Below are 24,344 nucleotides of genomic sequence, written 5' to 3'. Positions count from 1 at the left end.
AAGTGGTGTGTGATTTCTCTATTCAAACATCATCCATGCCATTATCTTCATGCTTCATCTGAGTTTGAATGACTTCTGGGAGTAAAGGAAAAGACCTGCTGATCCAGGATTATCGAGCAGAAACACAGCTTCTCTTAAACCCTCTTAAACATCTGAACTCTAGACGTTTCAAAATGTCTTTTTTAGCTACGAATGTTTCTGTAATGCTGTGATATTCCTCTCCGTCAAGCTTCACAGATCCTGGATCAGCACTTGTTAGACACTTAATATATCTAGCGCTGTGTTTGTGTTAGATTGCTGTGATGTGTGACTACCCTGCAGCTCTTCTGGAAAGAATAATCTATTTATCCATCAGAAGAAATCCACTTAAACTGCTCTGGTGTCAACTACCAGGCAGACGGATCTGTGTGGGTAGGACAGAAACCAGGAGATGGTGTCTCTTTCCTCCATCCGTTCTCTCTTCCTGAACATTTTTCCTGTTGTTTTGTCTCCTCATGCAGCGCCGGCAAGAGGCTGTCCAGCAAGAAAGTAGCAAGGTAAGCAGAAGAGTTTCTTTAATTTCAGCAGGAGAGGGGTTCATACTCCTGTGATGGTTGTTCAGACGGGTTAAACTCTCTGTGTGTTTATGTGCAGACACCTCCTCCAGAACAGCTCCATGACTCTGGACACCATGAGCGACCTGACGCGGGACATCCTGGAGCTCGCCGACAACGACATCACGGACAAGGTGAGCGCTCATCTGACAGAGGTGTCCCGGCCTCAGTGGCTACGTTAACATGCAATTAATTAGGAATACACTGATATGATCATTTTGGCTAATACCGATATCTGATATTAATAGGGGTGGGTAAAAATATTGATGAATCGATGCATTGAAATATTTCCTCGCCCAATTCAACATCGATTCAGCAAATCCTCTGAATCGATTCATCTCCTGGCAAGTGAGGGGGGCTGTGTGTGTTACTTACGTTGTACGGACGAGAACCACCAGAGACCAAACAACAAAAAAATGGCAGCCGAAGCAGCAGCAGCAGCTTGAAGCCAGATCCATCAGCTTTAAAGTCTGACGTTTGGGTTGTTTTATTGGGTTATTACCGAAACATGAGGTGACATACCACAAATGTTCACAAGGGGCATGAAAATCGATAACCGAAGCATTGATCAATATCAAATTGAATCAAATCCAGTCGAATCAAAAGTGAGTCGAATCCATATCAAATGGAAACCATATCAAATCAGATCAATATCGATTCTGATCGCAACCTTGAGAATCAATATCAAAGTCAAATCGTAAGCAAATTGAATTGATATCGAATCCAATCGATATCGAATCAAATCGCAACCTAAAGAATCGAACCAATAGTGAATCAAATTGATATTGAATCGATATCGAATCTCAACCTTAAGAATCAATAGTGAAGCAAATCGATGGTAAATCAAATCGATATTGAATCAAATCGAATCGAATCGCAACCTAAAGAATCAAATTGATAGTGAATCAAATCAAACCGATACCGAATCAAATTGATATTAAATCAAATCTCAAACTAAAGGATCAATAGTGAATCATATCAATAGTAAATCGAATCAATATTGAATGGATATCCAATCGCAACCTAAAGAATCAATAGTGAATTGATACGATACGGAATCAAATCGATATCAAATCAACACGCAACCTAAAGAATCAATAGTAAATCAATCAGAAGTGAATTGAATGGATATCGAATCAAATAGAATCACAACCTTAAGAATCAATAGTTAATCAAATCGAATCGCAACCTAAAAAATCGTTATCGAAACGATATCGAATTGAATTGTTACCTAGAGACTCCAAAAAGAATAGAATCATGAGGATCTTGGCGATACCCAGCTCTAGATATTAGTATCGCTGTTATGCCCGATAACTAATATTACGAATATCAGTATTGGTTAAAAAAAAATCAATCTGAGATGATGTGTCGAGGTAGTTCAAAGAGAAAAAAGTCCTGGATCCAGACAGTGATCCAGATCACCTCCAAAATTTAATCACTTCTTCTTCATTTCATTTTGAACATTTCCTGAAAATTTCATCAAGATCTGGTTGTTACTTTTTGAGTTCTGTTGTTCACAGACAAACAAACTCTCCCAAAAACATAACCTCCTTATAGGTCATAAATGTTATTGCTAACATTCAGGGTATGAAAAGGTTTCTGACTGCATGGAAACGTTGCTATAGATGACCGAGCAATGACTCAACCATGTGACCTCCTTGTTGCACCAGGTGCTCCTGCTCGAGCGTCGAGTGGCCGAGCTGGAGAAGGAGTCTGAGGCGTCGGGAGAGCAGCACGCACGGCTGCGTCAGGAGAACCTTCAGCTGGTGCACCGGGCCAACGCTTTGGAGGAGCAGCTGAAGGAGCAGGAGCTCTACGCCGACGAGCAGATGCAGCAGGAGACGCGGCGTCACAAAGAGGCGCTGGTCAAACTGGAGCGGGAGAGAGGGCTGGAGGTGGAGAACCTGCACGCCAGGTGAGCAGAGGAAGACACTGACTGTAGTTTTCATCACTGTGTGTTGACGTGTTGTTTACGGGAGGATTTCTGGCTCTTCACTGCCACCCCCTGGCATTAACCTGACACTGCAGATCTGATGTGTTCAGTCGTGTTTGTCGACCTAAAGCGTTTCTTTTTGCCCCTCAGGGTTCAGCAGCTGGATGAGGAGAACAGCGAGCTGAGGTCGTGCGTCCCCTGTCTTCGAGCAAACATCGAGCGACTAGAGGAGGTGAACCAGAGAATCCTCATCCTCCTGTTTCCATCTCTCTGTTTTTATCAACACGCTCACTTCCTGTGTGTCTGTTTTTTCTGTGCAGGAGAAAAGGAAGCTGCAGGACGAGACAGAAGTCATGTCCATCAGGCTGCAGGATGAGACAGAGTCTCGCCAAAAAATGTCCGACAAACTGAGCCACGAGCGCCACCAGAACCAGAAAGAGAAGGAGAACACGCAGGAGGTGAGGCTGGGTCCACGTCATCCCAAACAGACAGGACTACATCCCAGCATCACTGACATGTTTCACTGAGGGCTCTGTCTTGTTTATTTGTCCCCTGCAGCTCATCGAGGACCTGCGTAAACAGCTGGAGCACCTGCAGCTCTACAAGCTGGAGGCCGAGGCAAAGAGAGGGCGCACGCCGGGCGCAGGGCTGCAGGAGTATCAGAGCCGCACACGAGAGGCAGAGCTGGAGCAGGAGATCAAACGCCTCAAACAGGTTTTAAAATACTTTCTATTTCGCAATGTTTCCCCTTTAGAATCCAGCCTGTGCCTTTTTTATACGTGACGTAACTTCTGACCGACTCTTTCCAGGACAACCGCAGCCTGAAGGAGCAGAACGACGAGCTGAACGGACAGATCATCAACCTGAGCATCCAGGGAGCAAAGAACTTAATGTCGGCCTCTTTCTCCGATTCCCTGGCCGCTGAGATCAGCTCCGTGTCCCGCGCTGAGGTAAAACTCAGAGAGATGAAGAGGTTTTAACTGTGACGGTTTATAAGTCCAGACTTTTTGATTTTGTTATTGTTGTTAAAAGGATATTTTAGTCCAAGGGTACCAGTCAGAAAATCTGAATCTTTATCCTCTTTTAAATCTCTTTTAAAGACACATTTTTATTTTTGCTTTTATTGGAGATTTTAGCTGAGCATGTTTTAATCCTCAAATTGCTGCTTTTATTTATTTATTTTTTTTTTTTTAACTTTTTACTTTTTTCTTTTACAGTATCATGGGCAGTATTTTAAATCCTTTATCCTTTGTTGTTTTAATTGTTTTAATTTTTTAAGATGTTTTCCTTTCCTTTATCTGGTGCTGGTTTTTAGCCTTTTATATTTTTCTATATTTTTTCTCACATTTTTCTTTTACCACTCTACTTCTTCTCTTATATTTCTTTTTATTTCTTATTTCTTTTTACTGATGGTTTTTATGATGTAAAGCACTTTGTAACTCTGTTTTGAAAGTGCTTAGTAAAGTTTATTATTATTATTATTATTATCATTATTATTACACAAAGGATGTAAAAGTGTAAAACGAAACAACCTCATGACATTGAAAACATATCCTAAACCAAAATCATAATTTCATAATTATTTTTTTTGCTTGTTTTTTTTTTGTTTGTTTGTTTTTTCCTAGGGAAGGCAAGTAAGGTTTTGTTGGTTTCAGTTCAAAAAATAAAAAAGACGGAAATCTGAGCGTAAAGGAAAAAAATGTGCTGTGACCATGGCTTATTAATATATTAACCTCCTTATTTTATTTATTTTTATTTTTATTTATTTTAGGCATTTATTAATCTATTTATCAATTTTTTTAATTTATTTTTAACTTATTTTTATGACATTTTCTGTTTTGTTTTGTTTTTTTTACATTTGCTTTTTTTTTTATTTTATTTCTCTTGGCTTAGTTCTTATCGTGTATGTATATCAAATATAAAATGTAAAAAATAAGATTAATATATAATTGAAAAAAATTAAATAAAATAAAAAATTTAAATCATTAAGCTCATCACAGTTTTAGTTGAGAGAAAAAAAAAGAAAAAAAATTCTGTTAAAAACAATAAAAATAAATTTAATAAAATCAGTTCTGTTTAAATCTAAAGACAAAAAGAAAAAAAACTTCTCACAGCAGGAGATCAGCTCCAAAACTCAGTCAGCGTATCCAGGGGTGAATTATGGGGAGAAAGCTGAAAAGGTTGATGACAGGTTTTTCGTCTGTCTCCTTCATTAACGTCCGTCCCTCTGTCCCCAGCTCATGGAGGCCGTCCACAAACAGGAGGAGATCAACTACAGGCTCCAGGACTACATCGACAAAATCATCGTGGCCATCATGGAGTGCAACCCCTCCATCCTGGAGGTCAAATAGACTCCAGTCCTCACACACAGGGACCCGGCTTTACGGAAACTACCAGAGAAGATGAAAAACTGTCGACAAAAACACCCAACTGATTCAACTTCCCCTTAAAAAATGAAGGATTTAAGATTTCTGTTGGTGACAAACAAGATTATTTTGAGTCTGTGTTTATCTGTGAGTCTACTCTCGGGTTCTGGTGACGTCCATGTATTTGGCTAGAGGGACCCGGGTCTCCCTTAATGAATGAGTGAGTGAGTGAGTGTTGATGTGCAAAAGAGTCAGAATCTCAAAGATCTGAAAGTTTCCCCACAAGAAGAAGAAGTGTCAGCGTCTGATCCGGCTCACACAAAACCAGACACTTCTAAAACCCAAAGGCCTTAAAAAGGTGATCGAAGCATTCATCCGTTAAACCGTACACGCCACACATGCCTCAGATCTGGGATGACGAGCTGCGACCCCCTGAGCCGCGCTGAGTTTGAGAGAGATCCGTATGAAGCTGCGGTCAGAGGATCCCGGCGGCGTTTTCCCTCAAACTGGACTTTAAGGAGTTAAACGTGTGCAGTGTCCCTCTCAGAGTGCCCTGTCCTCTAACCAAGCTCTGCTGTCTTTCCACTGAGCCCAGGTGAGGGACGTTTCCAAGCGCTGAGGGTGAGGAATGTCCTGAGGGTTTCTGTGTGTGTGTGTGTGTGTGAAGTGTGTTTTTTGACACCAGAGGGAGTAAAATAAGCTTCAGGTTCACGAATGAAGGACGTGGCTGGGTTTTAGTTTCCCTCGTCATGTTTTTATTGTTATTTTGTTTTTACAATGAAACAGGGTCCTGGAGCTCAGGTGGGCTGGGAGAACACTACATTTCCCATCATTCCCTGGTACAAACATCAGCTCACTCAAACACATTTTACTGAAACCTACAAATATCACCTGTTTAGAGTCACAAGTTAGCCATGAAACGGATCAACTCTTAAAGTTAGCATGAAGGGAACGTGCTGAGGGATTCTGGGAAATGTAGTGTTTCTTTCAGCTCACCTGGCTCCAGTGTTCTCTTGCTGAGTGAAAGACAAGGGGAGCATCCAGGTAACTGACTTTTTTTTTTTTCTGCACAAAATTGTTCAAATTGTTCTTTGCACTAAGTTTCGTTTTCATTTCACTCGTTTGTCGTGAAGGGATCGAATCAAGAATCATGAACGAGGAGTTTTCAGACTGTAAAAAGACGACGAGCGGGGTTTTCACAGATTCCCCGCTCACACTGATTTCATGTCATCATGAATTGGACATTTTTGAGAAAAACTAACGACGTTCAGCCATGTTTGATGATTGATTTCATTGACAGACAGTATTGTTTGAGCCAGCAGGAGGTCTCTGTTGGCCAGTTTGATGTTTTCCACTCGACATGGAGCAATAACGCTTGAGGAGAATCAGACATTGGTGGAGGGCAGACGACACAAACCTGCTCTGTATCTCCTTTGCTGGAGCTGCTTCTCTTAAAGACTGAAAAAGGACTTAACGTGGTGCTCACCGGTACCTCACAGCCACCTCACTTTACTCACGGACGCTTCTGTCGGACTCTGAAACTGGATTTCCTCGTCGGCAGAAATCTTTGCAGAGGAGGTTATTTTTGTCCAAAGTGCATGGCACCGATACGCCGAGAAGAAAAACCGACTTATCACCTTCTCCATTTGATCTCACCGCTCCTCTTCTTCACCTGCCACTCCACGGGGAAAAAATGGCCTTGGATGTAAATGACCTGTAAAGTTTTTCTACACTCATTCTAGATTCTAGGTATTTTTATAGTCGGGAGGAAAACGAACATTTCTTCTTCTTGTCTTACGCTGAGAGACAGCTGCCTGTATTCTTCTCTAGCATGTAGCGTGTACAGTATCTGTTGGGGTTTCTTTATTTTTGTTTGGAATAACACGCAGATCTATTTATTCATCGTGTGACGCAGAACTTCACGCTCGGTGATCTGTTCTGAAAATGTTCACTTTAGGATTCACCAGGAGGGTTTTTGACCTGAGAAATGTGAGACGGTGTGTGTAGAAGGAGGAAGTCACCTTCAGGCGCTGCTGACGCTGCTGCGACCTCTCCGGGGTTGTGATCTGCAGATTCTGTCGGGGTCAGGTACTGCATGGAAAAACACGTCTCTATCACATCTCTATCTTTAATTCAGACTTTGTTTTGACTGATTAATCATTAGCTTTGATTTCCGTTGGTGGAGCTGCAGGTTTGCGCGACGTGACACTTAAAAACCTCACACCAACTGGAAGTTTGCCCCAACAGATTTATTTAACACTCCATTCTTCGTAGAGATGAGTAGGTTTTACATTTCAAAGAGGAAGCAGGATGACACTTGAACACTCTTATAACTCTCCCCTGCTTTGTATTTGAGGTTTTCGACACACGGTTCAGGGAAAAGGCGAAAGAATAACCGGACAGTGAGACCACAGAGCTGACCAAACATTCCGGCGATCGCACTTTAACCAAACATCTCCTGCTTTCCAAATAACCAAAGAGAGATGTTTCAACTTGTAACTTTTATCTATCAGGGTCCGTTATCACGCTCCTCCTCCAATAAAATCAGCAGATTCACCCTTCGAAGAAACTAAAAACCAGGCCTGCTAGTCTAAACACTGTGCCTCTGCGTCTCAATCTTTGCCTCTGACCTGATGATGAGCCCTGGGAAAAGCACTGACCGTGTGACTGTCAGTTTGTTAAATTATAACGATGAAACCTGAGCTGTAAATATGAAACGTCATTTCTGTGATTTCTTTCTCTCTAACTCACTTCCAGTGTCCAAAGAAAGTCTGCTCAAGGCACAAACATCACTACCGTGGTAGTGCATGGCTTGCCGTTACGTGACATGGGAAGATAAAAAGAGAATATTGTAGAAAAGAGAAACTTAAATTTATTCCTATTTTCGAAATAAATGTGTAAATTATAACAGTATTGGTTACAGCTGTATATTATTTTTGAAGATCCCCAGATGATCTAATCCTAATTGTTACGGGGAAGATGTAATTTCAGTCGTTGTAAAAAGAGAAAATTTAAAGGTAAGCAGTGAAAGTAAGAATAGAGAAATAAATGGAATAAAATAAAACTGGCTCTGCTTGGGTTATTTCTGTTTGTTTGTATGTAATGTAGATATAAAGCACACACGTTCAAAACAGCTCCACCTGCTGGTTCACATGTTCACTGCACTGCTCCAGTCATCGGCTTGCTGTGTCATGTTAATCTTACTATCTCTTGATTAACTTTTACAGCTGCCATGAGAGCTGATTGTGTACAGAATAAAATGTGCAATAACGAATATTATTTTTGTCATTATCCTGTGATTAGTGTTCAAAACAAAACAAATCAATACTGAAAACCTTTCTTACCCATTTGCAGTAGTTTTAAGTTTTCTCTAAATACTTTGACATTATCTGGCTGTAATTTTTCTTTGGCTTGCATTACATTTAAATATTTTAATACACTTGGAATAGAATAAAATAGAATAGAACATTATTTTCCCCCTGGAGTATTTTTGTAGACTCAGTGCTGACGTCATACTGCCTTTATAAATAATAAAAAATAAAAAAGGAACCATGCTGCCCATATTTCACAAACACACTGACACAGAAAAAGAAGAAGAAGAAGAACAACAACAACAACAAAAAATAAACTAGAATACTAGATAATAAGCCATTAAGTAATTTAACTGAAGTGGATAAAGAAGTTTTTGAAATGGTTTGAAATTTACATTTGGGGACTCTGTGCCTGCATGAGATTGTAGGGTTCATCATATCACCTACTAACAATACAGTCATTTTCACACCTTCTTATAATAATAATAATAATAATAATAATAATAATAATAATAATAATAATAATAATAATAATAATAATAAATATTATTATTATTATTATAAACTTTATTTATATAGCACTTTTCAAAAACAACATTACAAAGTGCTTTGTATATTTAAAACAAACAGTAAAAAAAAAAGAATAAAAGACAAAAAGTTTTTAAAAAAAATGTGAGAAAAAATATAGAAATATTTAAAAAGCTGAGAACCACCACCAGACAAAGGAAATAAAAGGAAAACATAAAAGCAATAAAATGTTTTTTTTTTTTTAAATAATAATAATAATAAAACAACAAAATATAAAGGATTTAAGATCCTGCCTATGATACCGTCAAAAAAATAAAAATAAAATAAAATTACATACCTGAATTTATAATTTTCTTGGTTTAAATCTCATATTTCTTATTTATTGCATTATGCACTTTGTTTTTCTTGCTGCTGCTCCAACAACAAAATTCCCCCTATTGGAAAAATCATTAACAGAATATTCTTCTACTAAAATAATTTTGCGTTAAGAAACAAAAAATACTTTAAATCTTTATTGACGTTCCCATAGAAAAATTTGGGTTAATTATTAAGATTATTACTTAAACTGTTATTTAAAGATAGTCCATAACAGCGTGGGGTTCTTGAATGCTGCGCAGTGATTCCCCCGGAACGTTCTCGCGCTCTCGTGCTCGTCTCGGACGTATTTTGATAGAGCACGCGGCGGGCTCGACGCTTCCTGTGCAGACACGCATTAACAGTAGGAACTCAGGATTACACCAAACTAAATTTAAAAAAGACACATCTTTACCGCGAAGTGTTTGGAAAATTATGTCCGCGTTCAGTAAACGATGCGACGGAGCTTTGTTTTATAAAAGTGCGTAGTTTGGTTTGTAGCCAGAGATGCTAACTGATGACTGCTTCACTTGTGTGGGCTTCACACTGATACAGGAGTTAAAGGATATTACAACAAAATCAATTTATTCATCACTTTAGGATGATTTTTCCATTTAAATTCTTATTTTGAAGAAGCTAGTTGCTGTTTTAAACATGGTGACACATGGAGAATCAGGTACCGAGGTTCGTCTAACTGTGGCTCAGTGTTTCCAGACCCTTAAAACATCCACAGACAGCACAGACATCATCACTGCTCTCCAGACTCTGAAGTCTTACCTCGATGAAAGTCCTGACAGTGAAACCAGCTCAGCTCAGCGCGCAGAGTTCAGGAGAGCCCACTTCACCCGCTGCCTTCAGTTTCTGCTCAGTAACATCCAGGCAGACTGGGTCCACAGCCTCACAGCCGCTCAGCGCGCAGACTCATGGGACGGGTTGTTCCTCAGAGGTCCTCCTGAGCAGGTGCTGCTGGTGCTGCTGGATGGAGTCGGAGAGCTGAGGTTTGTGGTGTGACACACAGGATGGGTGAGTGTTGATCAGCTTCAGGTTTTCTTACAGAACTCTGTTTTTAGTGCCAGTGCAGGTCTGGACCACTTGGTCAGCATCATGGAGAGGTTCCTTCAGAGAGGCCGCCTCGCTGACCTGCTGTGGTCCTACTGTCAGCAGACTGCTCCGTCTGACTCACCTCAGCTCAGAGAGACTCTGCTCGGGCGAATTGTTTCTCTACCTGATCTCACCGCTAACAAGTTACGTCTGAACAATAAGCCCCTCTTTCTACCTCAGCAGTATTACCCACTGCTGGCCACAGAGATGTTCGCCGCCCTGGAGCGAACCTGCAAAGCGCTGAAAGGTGAAGGACTCTGAGCAGTCAAAGATTTATTGACATAAAACTAAAATATCTCATCCTGCCTTTGTGTTTTCCTTGTGTTTTAACAGATGGTACAGACTGCTCTTTAATATTCGTGGCTCAGACACTTGGAAAAGTGTGCATCCAGGGCCACGGTGGTGAGTGAAGTCACATTTGATTAAAGACTCTACATCCAAACATGTTTGAGAATTCATCCTCTCATGTTTCTCCTTTCTCTGTAGGTTTGTTTCTGGCCGTGCTGGCTCCTCGGCTCTCTGTCTGCACGCGCTCAGATATGGTGTGGCAGAGAGTTTGCTGGAAGCTGTTTGAGAACGTGCCGCAGCGATGGCTGGAGAGCGTGCTCACTGGTCTGGTTCAGGCTGTCAGAGGGTGAGGAGCAGCTCACTGAGTTTAAGCAGACGATACGTTTCAAAGCAGTTTTCTGAGTTTAATCACACCACTGTTGTGTTTTCCAGACCAGCAGCTCTGGCCAGGATCATCGGGAATCTGGTGTTGACCAGTAAGAAGGCCCAGTTCGTCATCACTCATAAGCTGCTGTTACTGCAGTATAAATATGAGGTACGACAGTGTCTTCACTGCCTCACAATAACCTGGTCATGTTTGGTAAAAATCATATTAAAAAGTTTTTTTCTCGTCAGACTCGAGTCTTGAGGATCATTCTGGGCTACCTTAGAGCAGACAAAGATCGACGCCCTCTTCTTATCCAGGTGAGACTGTGAGATGTAAAGCAAACCAAATAGTAACACCTTTCTTTTTTGATTCCTCTTTCATGTTTTCATAAATTTACACAGAGGTGAAAAAATATAAAATAGATTTTAAAAATAAGTACGTATGTGTGTGTGTGTGTGTTTTCAGGTGTTGCGGTCAGTGTCTCAGGCCTGGGCAAACCCCAGCGCGGTGAAACACACATGTTTAGAGCAACAGCTGTATGTGAGCAAAGCCTTACTGCTGAGCGTGAGTCTGCTGGACGACACCGAGCTACAGGAGCTACGATCAGGTACGAATCACCGTCTAACTGTCAAACTGACGGCAGCTGAAGACAGAAAAGAGTCACTGTGTGAGTTTATTAACCGTAATCTTCCTTCCTCCTCTCAGACTTGCTGCAGTGTTTGCTGGGCGGCATGCAGAGCCACCTGGACAGCAGCGTGGTGCGGATCCGGCACGTCGGCATGGTGGTGGGAGAGTGTCTCAGCTCTCGTCTGGATATGGGCGGAGCTGTGCTCAAATTTGAGGTGAAGTAAAATTAAACTTGTTGATCCAGACTAAGGGTCTTCAACCTGTGGCTCTGGAGCCTCATGTGGTCCCTTGACTCCTTTGCAGTGGCTCCTCGTAGCTTTTGAAGATATAATTTTTTTTATTTTTATGCCTCTTACAGTGGATATTCATAATTTCAAAAACATTGAATTTTTTTTTAAATTATTATTAAAAAAAAAAAATACAGCTCATTTTAATTTGACAGTTTTTAGAAATGTTTGCAATTTTTTGAATTATTTTTTTAATTTTTCAGTTTTTTAAATTTAGTCTTTAGAAATTTTTGCCATTTTCTTTTTATTTTACAGTTTTTTTTATTTTTTTTTAGTTTTTTGAAATTTTTGCCATTTTTTAAAATATTTCATATTTTTTAATTTCCAAAATAAAAAAAACAATAAATATATTTTTTAATATTTTGCTTTTTTTAATTTTATTTTTTACCAACTTTATTGAAAATAAAAAAATAAATCGGTCATTAAATTTACAGCGTCAATAATTAAAAAAAATTTAATTATTCCCTAGGTTTAACTGTGTATGTACATTTATATAGTTTATAGTCTTTATTGTGAAGAGAAAGTAGATTTTGTGGCTTCTGAATGACTTTAATCCAGGTGAGCTGAGGAAAAATGGCTCCTAACAAAGTAAAGGTTGCAGAGTTGTGACTACTTCAAAACATTTAATTTTTCTCTTGATTGAAATATCATTTTTTTTTAATCTGAGTTTTGTGTTTTTTTGTGTTTTAGTACGATAAGGATGAAGAAACACAGGAGCTGCTCTCCATGATGACTCCTGTTCCTGACGATGAATCAGAGGCGGAGCCTGAAAATGTGTAAGTTGTGTTTTTTGTACTTTAGATTTGGAAAAAAGCTGTCATCTCTGAAGGACATTTTTTATTGAGTTGACCTATTATCTTATCTGTTTCTATATTCTTGAACATTTTTCTATTTAAACTTTCTTGTTTTGCTGCTGTGACTCTGAATTTACCCTCAGCGATTAACAAAGTCCACTCTGTTTATGTATAGATCACATATCTGTTGTCAAAGATTTTAATAAAGAGAAATTTTGTGTTCCTTAGGGTTGATTCTCACCAAGAGACAACAGAAACTCCTCCTGCTGAGGAAGAAGCTAGCAAAGCTGACCAAGGCTCCGACCTGGACAGGTACGCAAACATGGGCTCCTTAGTTGAATTTCTAATACCTGAAATCTGATTGGTTGACAGAAATACAGACAAATGTTTGTTTCCTTGCTGCAGTGATGACGAGCTCACTCCGTACGACATGTCCGCCGATCAGGAACTGAGCAAAGCATCTCCACCCCGCTACCTACGAGACTGTCTGGAAAGTACGACCACAAAAATCACATTTATTTAACACGTAGAATGACGTGTCACTTCCCCCAGCTGTAAAATAATTTTTTATTTCTGCTGACTTCTCCAGCTTTAATTTCCTCTGAGGACTCGGAGCGCGTTGAGCTCAGTTTGAGAGCCGCCGAGGGTTTGGTGAGAAGAAACGCCTTTGCTGCCAGAGAGGTAAAAGAAGCAAATACACACAGAGCTCAGATTCATCGATCCCTGAAACACTTCTCATTTGTTTCTTTCAAAGCATCGTCTATGACAGGGGTCTTCAACCTGCAGCTCTTTGACTCCTCTGCAGTGGCTCCTAGTAGCTTTAAAAAAATATTATTAAAATAAAGAATTTATATTTTTCTTACAGAGGGAATTAATGATTAAAGACTTTGACACTGAATAAAAAAATGCAATAATATTTTGTTGAACTAAATATGCATCACTCCTTGCAATAAGCTTTTAAAAAAGTAACACTTTGGCAACTGTGTTTTTGACTTTAAGCAAATATTTTGAAGTTCATTTTTTAAATTTTTTCAAATTTAGAAAAAACATACACATTTTTTGAAAAAAAAAAAAAAAAAAGATTTTTACTTTTTTTGGAAATTCATAAAATTTATATTTTGGCAAGGTTTTTGAAATTTCAAAGTTTGGGGAATTTTTTGCACATTTTTTGATTTTTTTCCTTTTTAAAATATTGCGATTCAATTCATTATTTCAAAATGTTAAAATTTCATTTTTTTTTAATAAAATGTTTGCAACTTATTGAAAAATTCATAAATTTACCATTTTTTTTATTTCAAAATTTGGGGAATTTTTGCACATTTTTTAATTTAATTTTTTTTAATGTTGCAAATTTTTGAAATTTCAATATTTTTTTAAATGTTGGCAACTTATTGAAAAAAAATCATAAATTTTGCAAATTTTGAAATTTATATTACAAATTTTTCATTTTTTTTATATTTGAAAATTTTTTAAAGAATAAAAAAATTAAATGTCACATGTACAATTTTGAAAAAAAATAAAACGTCTTTTTAAAATAATTATTCACTGGAGTTTTACTATGTATAGAATTTTATAGGCTTTATTTATTTAATTTTATTTACACTTTATTGTGAAGATAAAGTAGACTTCGTGGCTCCTGAATGACTTTGATCCAGGTGAGCTGAGGAAAAATGCCTCCAATGAAAGTAAAGGCTGCAGACCTCTGCTCCATGAGAGGGAATTAACGTATTCTTTCATCTTTTTCAGATCAGTGTCCAGCTGACCAAAGTGCTCCTTCACATGGAGGATAAATACAGCATCAGCGGCTTCCTGAATCTCAGACAGGCGACCATGGTGGCGCTCACAGTCACTGACACTGTCCCAGTATGAACGCTCAGGTTTCAAATCGTTTCTCTTTTCATATCAGAATAAATGTCCTCAGACTTTTCTCTCTGTCTCTTCTAACAGGTGACTCAGTATTTGACCACAGAGTTTTACTCCCTAAACTACAGCCTGCGCCAGAGGCTGGATATCTTAGAGGTTGGGAAACAAAGCTCTGATTAAAATGAGTTATTACCTCTACAGGGGTGTGATGAAGCTTGTGATGAAGCTTGTGATGAAGCTTGTGATGAATGTGGTTTTGATTTATCAGGTACTTGCTCTGGCAGCTCAGGAGCTTTCAAAGCCAAACACAGAAACCAGAGACCAATGTTTGTTAGCGAGTAACTCTGCCAGCAGTGATTTAACCCCGTACCCTGGAGACAACGCCACCCACTGGAGAGAGGCAGTAGAGAGGCGGATCCAAAGCAAGACTAGACGCATCAGCAAGGTGGGTTTCAACTCGGGGTTTTTGGTTAAATATGCATTATTGTTTCAAATTTAAGTCCTTTATTTTAGTCTTTGTTTATAAGCTGAATTGGATAAAAGCTGAGATGTTAGATCCTCTAAATAAGCAAACGAAATATTGGAAATATGGAAGCATTGCAGTATAAATCGAATCATTTGATTTGTCCTGCAGGGTGTCACAAAGCCTCCAGTCAAAGCCACGCCGAACCGTTACGCCCCTGTCGCCGGACACTTCTTCTTCCCTCTGCTCAGAAACTATGACAAGTGAGTTCTTTTGAACAATGAAGTGAATTTCATGCTTAAATCTCCAAAATAACACTTTAAAAAACTGAAATATGATATATTTTTTCCAGACCTGAGGTGACCTTTGACCTCTTGGGCAGTGACCACTTGGTGCTGGGCAGGTTGATCCACACTCTGGGCCTCTTCATGCACCTGGCAGTGAATGCACCGGTACTTTCCTCAAACCAATTCAAGTCTTTTAAGGAATAAAGAGTAGGGATGGGTCATTAGCCTTTGTGCCTTAAGAGTCCCTTATCAATTCTTTTAACTACACTGGAGCTGCCGGACCTTATGTCAACTAGTCTGCCGCAAAAATAAATAAATAAATAAATAAATAAAAAAAATAAAAAATGTATAAATAAATAAATAAATAAATAATAAAAAAATAAAAAACAATAAATAAATAAATAATAAAAATAAATTAAAAAATAAATAAATACAATAAAATAAATAAAAAAAACTAGTCTGCCGCAGCTAGCTTAGTTTAATTTAGTTTAGCAGTTAGCTAACAGTTTATAAAGAAAACTGATTCAGGATTTTTTTTGCTAAAGGACTGAACACATAAAAAAAATGTTGTTTAAAAACAGAAACCCTGTAAAGCTGCTCTTTGTACAGAGTACATTCACAGGAGGATTGATAAGGGATTTGATTAAGAAACAGATCGATAAGCAGAATCAATCATAATCAATAAAGAGAGCCTGAAATAAGAATATTTGATCACATTCTTGAGTTTTATCCTCATGAGCTCACCATGGTTTGCTTATTCTTTGTTTTTCATGCAGATAGCTGCACAGATGGGTCGTGCGTTACTCGACTTTGTGTGGGCAGTGCGCTACCACGTCGACCAGTGAGTATGAGCCACAGCAGTGTGTTAAAGTGGAGAGTCTGAGAGAATTCCTCCATGTACCCTGAACATTTATCACCTCAATTAATCTACTGTACAACCTCTTCTGTTCAGAGTGGGATAAATCCACATAAAGGTTAAAAATAAATCCTGAGCAGCCAGTTAGATACGTCACTGCTGGATGAGTTTTAACCTGTGATCTGTTCCAGGATGGTGAGACGAGGCGTCCTCTTCGCTGTCTGCTCCGTGTTTCTGAGTGTGAACAGCCAGAACCTGCTGCTGGACCTCAGTGATCAGCTGTTTGAGACCAGAACTTGGCTGGCAGGTATAAAAAGTCCTCAACATTTACTCTCACATCATTTATCATATTTACTGTAACAGCGTTGGTTCCTGTAAATGCACAGAAGCCTTAGGCTGCACCTGTACAGTGTATTTCTGTCCGGGATGTCCCCTCAGTAACACTCACACACACTCACACACACATGGACAGCTGTACTGAGCATTTCTGGGAATTGGATGAGGAACCAGGATGTCCTGTACCACACGGACTGTCCATGACGTGACTGACTCCTCCACAGTTTAATGTTGCTTTATTCCTGGGAGGATAAAAGTAGCTTCTCACAGCGGAGAGTGACGTGGAGCTGAATGACACAGAGGACAGGAAACGGTATTTCCAGCTATGCAGGATTGTTACCTGTGGAGAGAAATGCCAGGGTTATGAGCAAGCACAGAGACCAGAATATGACTCTGCATTGAGATCATTGAGAGATGTTTTTGTCACTGGATTCTCTTTTTTCTGTGTTGTTAAAAATCGACAGATGTGGCTGAGAGAGATGCTGATGCAGACTGCCGGAGTCTGGCTGTGCAGAGTCTGGTTCTGATGGATCAGAGCCTGAAGAAACAGCTGCAAGATCCACAAGCCCTGAGCCTGGAGTCCTGAGATACTGAAGACTCTGGAGATGAGGAAACTAAACACTTGTTACGTTTCTTTAGCTGTGACATAAATACCCAAAAACATCTTATTTAAATGTTGATAAAAGTATTTCTGCACCATGTTCATTAACACATTCCCTTTTGTGTAAATTATAAGACACTGATCAAATGGAGGATGGTTTGTCTTTTGGCTCGACCAATAAACCTTTTTTTATGAGGATATCCTTTTCCTGTTCGGGCACATCTCTCTGTGCTGTTGCTGTTTGTTTGCTGAGGACATCCTGTGAACATTCACGCAAGTACACCTACTCAGAAATAACAGGAGTACTGTAACTTCTTCCTCTTCTGACATCTTTGCTCACCTGTTTGTTCCCAAACAATGACACATTTTTCAGCACAGTTGTTGTTTTTAGGTTCCAGTCATAACTACTAGAATAGAAAAAGAGAATATTCTATATTGATCCGTTATGGGGGGACTGTCTCTTTCCCAGAATCAAGGCATGAGACAGTGCTAATCTTGTACATGCTAACTTAACGCAACTAAATGCATTTCCTCAAGTTCTGTACTTTAGTTTGATTTAGAAAAAAGTGAATACATAATTTAGTCCACTTTGTCCTGGATTTGAAATCTTTTATGGTCGATTGACAGCTTATTTGTCCCACAGTGGGGAATTTACAGAGTAACAGTAACAAACAAGAAAGTTTGTAGAAAAAAAACATTACAATAGGTAAATATTGAAAAAAATAATTTAGTAAAGAAAAAATATGTAAATATCAAGCACAACATCAAACTGGAAAAAAATCTACTGAAAGAGGAGACATTTACAGTTACCATACTTTTTGGTACTATTATTGTAAAGTTAATGTATTTTTATTTGACCCCCTGTCCAGTGAGTTATGTTTCCAAAAAAGAGATTTTGTACAATAATGTTTGTCACCAACTCAAAAAATTTGATTTTGAGAAAATGATCCTGTTTCCTGGGCTAGATAAAGTCCTTAAAATCCTAAAAGTCTGATATGTTTGTCTCAGATCTCAGAGCAACATTGGTTTTATTTCCCACTTAGTTGAAAATAAGAAAAAAAAATGGGGGAAAAAAGTGTTTTTTTCCCACTTTCTTCCTGAATCAAATGTTCAGATGTGTTGTAACATGGAATAGCCCATTGAATAAGAAGGGAGGGGGAGGACCCAAAACCATCATTAAAGATTAAGCCTTTTGATGCAGTTTGAAGCATGTGAAGTAAGATTTAGAAAAAAGAAATGCTTTTCAATTTTAGTTAATACTATCATATATAGTTAATTGTATTATTAAAATTATATTTTTGTTGTTGTTGTTAAATTTGAGTTTTTTCTATTTCATTCAGCTTTTAAAATCTCATTTTGTTATATTTTTACACTGCAATTAACTTAAGTCTCCACCTGGGGTTCAATAAAGTTATATTTGATCTTATTTAGCTTTGAAAACAGCACTACTAATACATCAGTATCTTCGTCAACAACTCGGATCACGTTCGGCATTTTCCGTAACCCCGCCCCCTGCTCGCCCTCGATGTTGTCAGGGGCAACTAAGAGAGACGCTTCTTCACACTGGCGGCTACACAGCACTGGAAGTTACGGTCGATATCTGAATTACTTTCTGGATTAGACAACAACTTTATCATCACCCTGAAGGAGAACACGGAGAGGTTTGTGTTCGGACTTTTAAATTAACCGTCTGACTTCATTCTGCTGTACCACGGGCTAGCAAAGAATGCTAACTTCGGTTAGCTTCTCAAGAGCCTAGCTTATATTAGCGAGTGAAGCTAACTTAAACGTTTCCCACCTATTACCACTGGGCTTCCTTGTAGCTTTTAATCCTGAGTTAAATAATAAATTACAGTCCCAGTTAGGCTAACAGTGTGCGTCTGAAGCCTGTCAGAGCTAACGTGGCTAACTAGCGTTGTTGAATAAAGTCAGATTATACATAAGGAATGACTGGATGCTGTTTGAGGACACATCCAGGAGTTAATTTAAGTTCACAGTTTGTGCATCAAGAATTAATGAGACAGGTAACTCCCTGCAAAAGTTGATGAAACTATTTAATAGATAATTAAAAGACTACACTATTAATAACTGTTTATAAGATGTCAGATGTCAGTGACAGTTTGTTTTCCTCTTGCAGAAAGGATCTCAGGGGACATGGCGGTGTATTTTGACCACCGTATTGAGGCCCCTGAAAGCAGTGGAGTGCCCTCTCATTTGACCTGGCACCCTGTTCTTCCTGTACTGGCTGTAGCTTCAAGCAGCCCCAGCACTGGAGGCCATGTAGATCTCTACCTGCAGCAGGTAAACACTCACATTAACTCTCACAAAAGACACATTGATACGTTGATTTCACAATGTGTCTGTGATCTGTTCGTGTGCAGGGAGAGTACGTAGAGATCTGCCATTTGGAGCGCCCCCATCAGCCCACGCTGCTGCGATGGCATCCCATAAAACCAGTGTTGGCAGTGGGCTGGGAGAAAGGAGAGGTGCTGCTGCTGACACACCCATCCGGAGATCAAACTGTGGTCCCCAGCACACATGCAGCACCCATCACTATGCTGGAATGGAGTAGCTCCGGCAGCCGCTTGGTAACTGGAGATCAGGTGAGAGCTTCATGCATTCATAGCATGCATACATGTGAACGCACATCTTTTCCCTAACAGGGTGATAGAGAAATGAGACATACCACATTAATGTAGCATTATTTTTATTGCAGACTGGTGCACTTGCAGTGTGGAAGGTGGATGCAAGAGGCAGACTTCAGGGAAACCATCTGGTGAGGCATGAATACAACAAACCTCTGACATGCTGCATATTCAGGCCGTCTTCACCAGGGGAGTAAGTACACAGGATACAAAAAGAAGTCCTTCTCTACCTAAGAAGGTGTGTGGCTGATCCCAGGGTCTAACCTGTGTTACAGTGATGTGGCAAAGCTAGCTCGGGCTTCAGTGAGTGGAGATGAGAGCGCGCTGGACATGTTCAGCTGGAAGGGAGCGCCTCTTAAGATGGGTCCACAAGAAGGACTCGCATTTTACGTCAGCACTGCAGACGGTAGACTTTTTAAGATTTTATAGGTCATTTAGCCTTCCTTAGCAGCTCTACTATTAAGTAAAATAATTGAAAACATGGCCAAAGGAGATTTCTAGTGTCTGTTTTGGGGACATGAGAATACACTGTGTCTGGTGACATGATGTAAAAGCCTGGTAAGATCAGGATGATCATTTCCTCCACTGTAGGTAAAGTCCACCACGTGGATGAACACTGTAAGACGAGCACACTCCTCAGCGTGGACGGCTCAATCAAAAAGCTGTTTTACCTTGAGAAAAGAGAAGCGCTTGCTGTGATCACAGACACCATGATGCTGTCGCAGTACACTCTTGGACCTGAGGGCGGAGCGCAGGAATTTATGAAGGTAAAATGAATTCATGATAAGCCATAAATTAGTCCATTCCTCTTCATTTTGTGCATTCAATGCAGAATTGTTTAGTGTACACTTTTCCCTAAAGTCAGATTAGCAAAGATGAACAGAACACAATAATTTATCTGTGGCCAGTAGGAAAAATAAATAAATAAATAAATAAATAAATAAATAAATAAATAAATAAATAAAAATAAAATATAGTAATAATAATAATAATAACAATAATAATAATAATAATAATAATAATAATAATAATAATAATAATAAAAACAACAACTATAATAAAAAATAATTATAATGATAATTGTACTAATCAAAATAACAAATAATTTAAATAATATAATCATTGTTTTATATTTGTATGCCTTAGAATTCAAAGATAGCAAGATGTACAGAAACAATTATTTATCTATGGCAGGTAGAAACAAACAAACAAAAAAATAATAATAATAATAACAATAATACTAATAATAATAATCAAAAAATTATAATTATGATAGTAATTGTACTAATGAAAATAACAAATAATATAAATAATAATAATATAATATATTTGTATGTCTTAAAATCCAATAATATAAAAAAGAAAATAGCTAAAAAATAAATAAATAAATAAATATAAAAGGAGTGCATAAATTTGTGATTTCATGACCGATTTTGAGGCCAGTTTAAACACAACCTCAGCTTCATTTGTGAATATTTTTGGCACAACAGGTGAAGCTCAGCAGCAGCAGGACCGGGCAGAACGTCGACATTGTCTGGACAGAAAACGGCCTCCTCATCACAGCTGCAGGAGAGCTTGTTATCAGGTCAGTGTACACACGACTTATTCACACATTTTGTGCATCCCTATTCTAAAATAAAGTCTGGTCGTCTCTCAGGCTTTGGGACCTGGAGCGGGATGATAACTACGTTCTGCCGCTGGATGAGACTCTGGGATTCGAGAGAGGAGAGATGATCAACTGTGTTTCATACTGCGCAGGAAAGGGTAGCTACAGATGTTTGTCCTACAACAAAATGTTTCATGTTTGTCTTCATATTCTTGTGTCAAACCCCCACTCCTCGTGCTTCTCTTTAATGCTGTCCACAGAAATCCTGGCTGCTGGTACCACCCATGGGCGCATAGCGATATGGAGAATGGTGGTCCAGCCGGACAGCAGCAGAGGTGACACCAAGGCTCAGTGGAAGCTACAGACGCCCACAGAGGTTGAAGGGAACGTCACACAGCTGCAGGTATCAGTTGGATCAGCTGTTTCAGCACACTCAGATAGATATCATGAAAGACGGCCTGGTGTGATTTAAAGTCTCCTGTCTCAGTGGGGCTCTAGTCTGAACCTGCTGGCAGCCAACAACTCCAACACGGTGCTGATCCTGTGTGAGCACGTGATGTCCGCCCACTTCAGCCAGCAGGTGGCAGCAGTGCAGCTCACGCCGACCCAGCTCAGCATCACACAGTTCCCTGAAGAGGTGCACCTGGCTCTGCAGTCTGACAGGCACATCAAGGGAGTGTGTGTGACCAAGGTGAGGGTGGAGCCTCCTCAGATCCTTACATTTTAATCATCATAAAAACCTGGGTTCACTCATTATAACTAGTTTAACTGGTCTTGCATCCTGTTTGCATGCTGGTTTTACACTCATGATCTGATTTTAACATGCAACTCCTGTCTTAAAGTGCATTATCTGTGTAGTGCAGTTCATTTTACACAATATTTATCTCATACATTTTACTGATTTCCAGTACACCAAGTGCAATATCTGTCTAATTTCATTTATGTTCGTATTATGCAATATCTGTTTAACCTCAAGATACAAAGTGCAATACTCTGTTTAATATAGTTCAAAAAGTAGATTATCTGTCTCATATACGTCACCAAGTCCATTATCTGTTAAACATAGTCTATCTTGCCTTGCATTCCCTCTTAATATGAATAGTTTCTTTTCACTTATTTTGGTACTAAATGCTGCTTAATTGCTTATTTTATTGTGTATCTATCACTTTTTTATTTTATGACCCTTTAGCCGCGTTTCCACCAAGCAGACCGGTTCAGTTCGTCTCGGTACAGCACGCATTTTTGGGGGTTTCCACTGACTTATTCCGGGACAGATCCCTAAATAACAGAGATGAGCCGTCCCACTTTTTGGGACCCTTTCGTTTGGGTGCCAGACTGAACCGATCCGCTCTCAGAAGGTGGAGCTACAACACTGCAGACCGTTAATTGGTCAAAAGAATCGTCACTTCCTGTGTGACAGCGGCTGCATTTCTCCTGGCAGCTCACAGACTTCACTGAAACAAAGCTTGATTGTTCTTTGTATCAAAGAGCTACATGCTAACCACAGAGATGGACGAAATGCTGGATGTCTTCCATCGTTGCTCTTTGTTTTTCTTCTTCATTGGATATATTAGCCGGGTAAACTGTGTCACGCTGCTACGGCATCACGTTATTATTTAACAGCTGCGGCTTTCAGCATCCAGCTTACACGCTGCCTACCACGAGAGGGCACAGTTTGCTGTGGAAATGGGATCAGGCTTAACTGTACCAAACCGTGCCAAACCGTACTGAACCGAACCAGACTGCTTGGTGGAAACGCTTCTTTTTACATCTTATTTTCTAAATGCTGTACTATGCAAAGAGCAATGCTAACACACGTTTTCCCACTGAGAATAATCCAGTATTTCTGATTTCTGATCTAATTTCTGAAAGAAAATGAGAATATAAGTTAACGTCAAAAGTAACTGTGTGTCAAAACACCAACAGGACTCAGTGACAGTGTGGAGCAGCAAACACGTCACCGTGTACCAGCTTTCAGGGACAAGTCTCCGCAACACAGGTACAGCACAGAGTCTCTGAACAAAACATACACTATTTAACTTTCTGAGATTTTACAAACTGCTCTGATTTTCCTCTTTCTGCCTCTCTGATCTTTTTATTATCTCAACTCTTTCTGATCCCTCAGGATCCTTTCCTTGTGACTCCCAGGTTGTCGCAGTGCACGATGAGAATCTCTACACCGTGGAACCCAACAGAGTCCAGATTCGCACGCCACAGGTCAGTAATCGTCAGTAGCTGTTAGTTTTTGACTGAAAGAGTCTCCTTTTTTAACTTTTTCTCTTGTTGTTCACTTTTTTTCTTTGTGTAGTAGTGTTATATTTTATTGGTATTATTTACTACTTTCTCTCTGGACGTATAAAGCGTTTAATTTGCCACAAAAAAAGAAAGAAAAATAAGTCCATAGAGGCTAAAATGTAGATACAAGTTATAAACTGTCTTCAAAGAAACAAGAAGAAAGTAGTATGCAAATAAAATAAAATACAATATAAATACAAATAAAAAGAAAATTAAAGAAAAGAAAGGAAAAAGTAAGAGTTGAGTGATTAAAAACATGGATGTTTGTTTTCTTGTCTTTACTCCAGGGCACTGTGAAACAACTTCTGACTTTCTCCAAAGCAGAGGGGAACCCTGTGATGCTCAACGTGTGTCAGTCTTACCTGGTGGTCGGCACAGACACAGCTCACATCAGAGTCTTTGATCTTTCACGAAGGTAGGATTTTATAACGTGGAAAAATGATCATCCAGTGAAACATTCACAGACATTTCCCTGTTCTCTGTTTTTCTTTAAAGAGACGCCAAAGCTCACAGTGCTGCAAAGAACCTGGCAGAGCAGATTTCCAACTTAGGAGCTCTGAGGTCGGTCAAATGTAACGCCAACGGCAGCCACGTCAGCATCCTCATCTCACAGGTAAACGGAAAACAATCAGCATCAAACTAAAGCATGATTGACTTTTTCACTATGTGATGAAACTCGTCCTGAGTCAGTGGATCGTTTCGTCTCCGCTCAGGTTAACGGACGACCTGATCACAAAGTGTACTTCTACGACGTCGAGATGGACACCGTGACACACTTTGACTTCTTCATCGGCCGACCGTCCAGCTCCATCTCACAGCCAGAGGAAAGTGAAAGGTAACCAG

The 24,344-nt window shown here is 39.3% G+C and overlaps 3 protein-coding genes across 4 annotated transcripts in view; all 3 read left to right on the top strand.

Moving 5' to 3' along the window:
• The window catches only part of rab11fip3 (RAB11 family interacting protein 3 (class II)), a 40,671-nt gene extending 32,717 nt beyond the window's left edge, over nucleotides 1-7,954 (top strand). For both annotated transcript variants that reach the window (XM_074662895.1, XM_074662894.1), the window contains 8 exons: nucleotides 501-536; nucleotides 634-727; nucleotides 2,264-2,508; nucleotides 2,677-2,758; nucleotides 2,847-2,984; nucleotides 3,085-3,240; nucleotides 3,336-3,476; nucleotides 4,764-7,954. In XM_074662895.1, the coding sequence (XP_074518996.1) occupies nucleotides 501-536; nucleotides 634-727; nucleotides 2,264-2,508; nucleotides 2,677-2,758; nucleotides 2,847-2,984; nucleotides 3,085-3,240; nucleotides 3,336-3,476; nucleotides 4,764-4,877 (1,006 nt within the window). In that variant the 3' untranslated portion in view covers nucleotides 4,878-7,954. The remainder of the gene's footprint in view (nucleotides 1-500; nucleotides 537-633; nucleotides 728-2,263; nucleotides 2,509-2,676; nucleotides 2,759-2,846; nucleotides 2,985-3,084; nucleotides 3,241-3,335; nucleotides 3,477-4,763) is intronic.
• A 1,419-nt stretch (nucleotides 7,955-9,373) lies between these two features.
• On the top strand, nucleotides 9,374-17,157 carry telo2 (TEL2, telomere maintenance 2, homolog (S. cerevisiae)). Its single transcript, XM_074662478.1, has 20 exons — nucleotides 9,374-10,083; nucleotides 10,156-10,433; nucleotides 10,520-10,588; nucleotides 10,673-10,820; nucleotides 10,907-11,009; nucleotides 11,090-11,158; nucleotides 11,307-11,448; nucleotides 11,547-11,683; nucleotides 12,446-12,531; nucleotides 12,778-12,861; nucleotides 12,955-13,043; nucleotides 13,139-13,230; nucleotides 14,296-14,412; nucleotides 14,497-14,568; nucleotides 14,681-14,857; nucleotides 15,047-15,138; nucleotides 15,228-15,327; nucleotides 15,939-16,003; nucleotides 16,210-16,325; nucleotides 16,819-17,157. The coding sequence occupies exons 1-20, from the start codon at nucleotides 9,740-9,742 to the stop codon at nucleotides 16,938-16,940; spliced, it is 2,502 nt and encodes an 833-aa protein (XP_074518579.1). The 5' UTR covers nucleotides 9,374-9,739; the 3' UTR covers nucleotides 16,941-17,157.
• Nucleotides 17,158-18,479: 1,322 nt separating this feature from the next.
• The window catches only part of ift140 (intraflagellar transport 140 homolog (Chlamydomonas)), a 29,995-nt gene continuing 24,130 nt past the window's right edge, over nucleotides 18,480-24,344 (top strand). Inside the window, exons 1-15 of the mRNA XM_074663973.1 lie at nucleotides 18,480-18,616; nucleotides 19,093-19,256; nucleotides 19,337-19,558; nucleotides 19,672-19,793; nucleotides 19,876-20,006; nucleotides 20,192-20,367; nucleotides 21,091-21,185; nucleotides 21,258-21,364; nucleotides 21,467-21,609; nucleotides 21,694-21,897; nucleotides 23,133-23,205; nucleotides 23,332-23,423; nucleotides 23,789-23,916; nucleotides 23,997-24,114; nucleotides 24,215-24,336. Coding sequence (XP_074520074.1) covers nucleotides 19,110-19,256; nucleotides 19,337-19,558; nucleotides 19,672-19,793; nucleotides 19,876-20,006; nucleotides 20,192-20,367; nucleotides 21,091-21,185; nucleotides 21,258-21,364; nucleotides 21,467-21,609; nucleotides 21,694-21,897; nucleotides 23,133-23,205; nucleotides 23,332-23,423; nucleotides 23,789-23,916; nucleotides 23,997-24,114; nucleotides 24,215-24,336 — 1,880 coding nt within the window. The 5' untranslated portion in view covers nucleotides 18,480-18,616; nucleotides 19,093-19,109. The remainder of the gene's footprint in view (nucleotides 18,617-19,092; nucleotides 19,257-19,336; nucleotides 19,559-19,671; nucleotides 19,794-19,875; nucleotides 20,007-20,191; nucleotides 20,368-21,090; nucleotides 21,186-21,257; nucleotides 21,365-21,466; nucleotides 21,610-21,693; nucleotides 21,898-23,132; nucleotides 23,206-23,331; nucleotides 23,424-23,788; nucleotides 23,917-23,996; nucleotides 24,115-24,214; nucleotides 24,337-24,344) is intronic.

This window comes from Halichoeres trimaculatus, unplaced genomic scaffold (assembly GCF_033239565.1).
Source record: "Halichoeres trimaculatus isolate MK-OKI-2021-1 unplaced genomic scaffold, fHalTri1.1 fHalTri1_scaffold_23, whole genome shotgun sequence".
Taxonomy (NCBI): domain Eukaryota; kingdom Metazoa; phylum Chordata; class Actinopteri; order Labriformes; family Labridae; genus Halichoeres; species Halichoeres trimaculatus.
This window is presented reverse-complemented; position numbering and strand designations above follow the sequence as displayed.

Coding starts and splice junctions, on each gene's coding strand:
- telo2 (XM_074662478.1), top strand. CDS start 9,740: ATGGTGACACATGGAGAATCAGGTACCGAGGTTCGTCTAACTGTGGCT. Junction 11,449..11,546: donor GCTACAGGAGCTACGATCAG/GTACGAATCACC, acceptor TCCTCCTCTCAG/ACTTGCTGCAGTGTTTGCTG. Junction 11,684..12,445: donor GAGCTGTGCTCAAATTTGAG/GTGAAGTAAAAT, acceptor TTTGTGTTTTAG/TACGATAAGGATGAAGAAAC.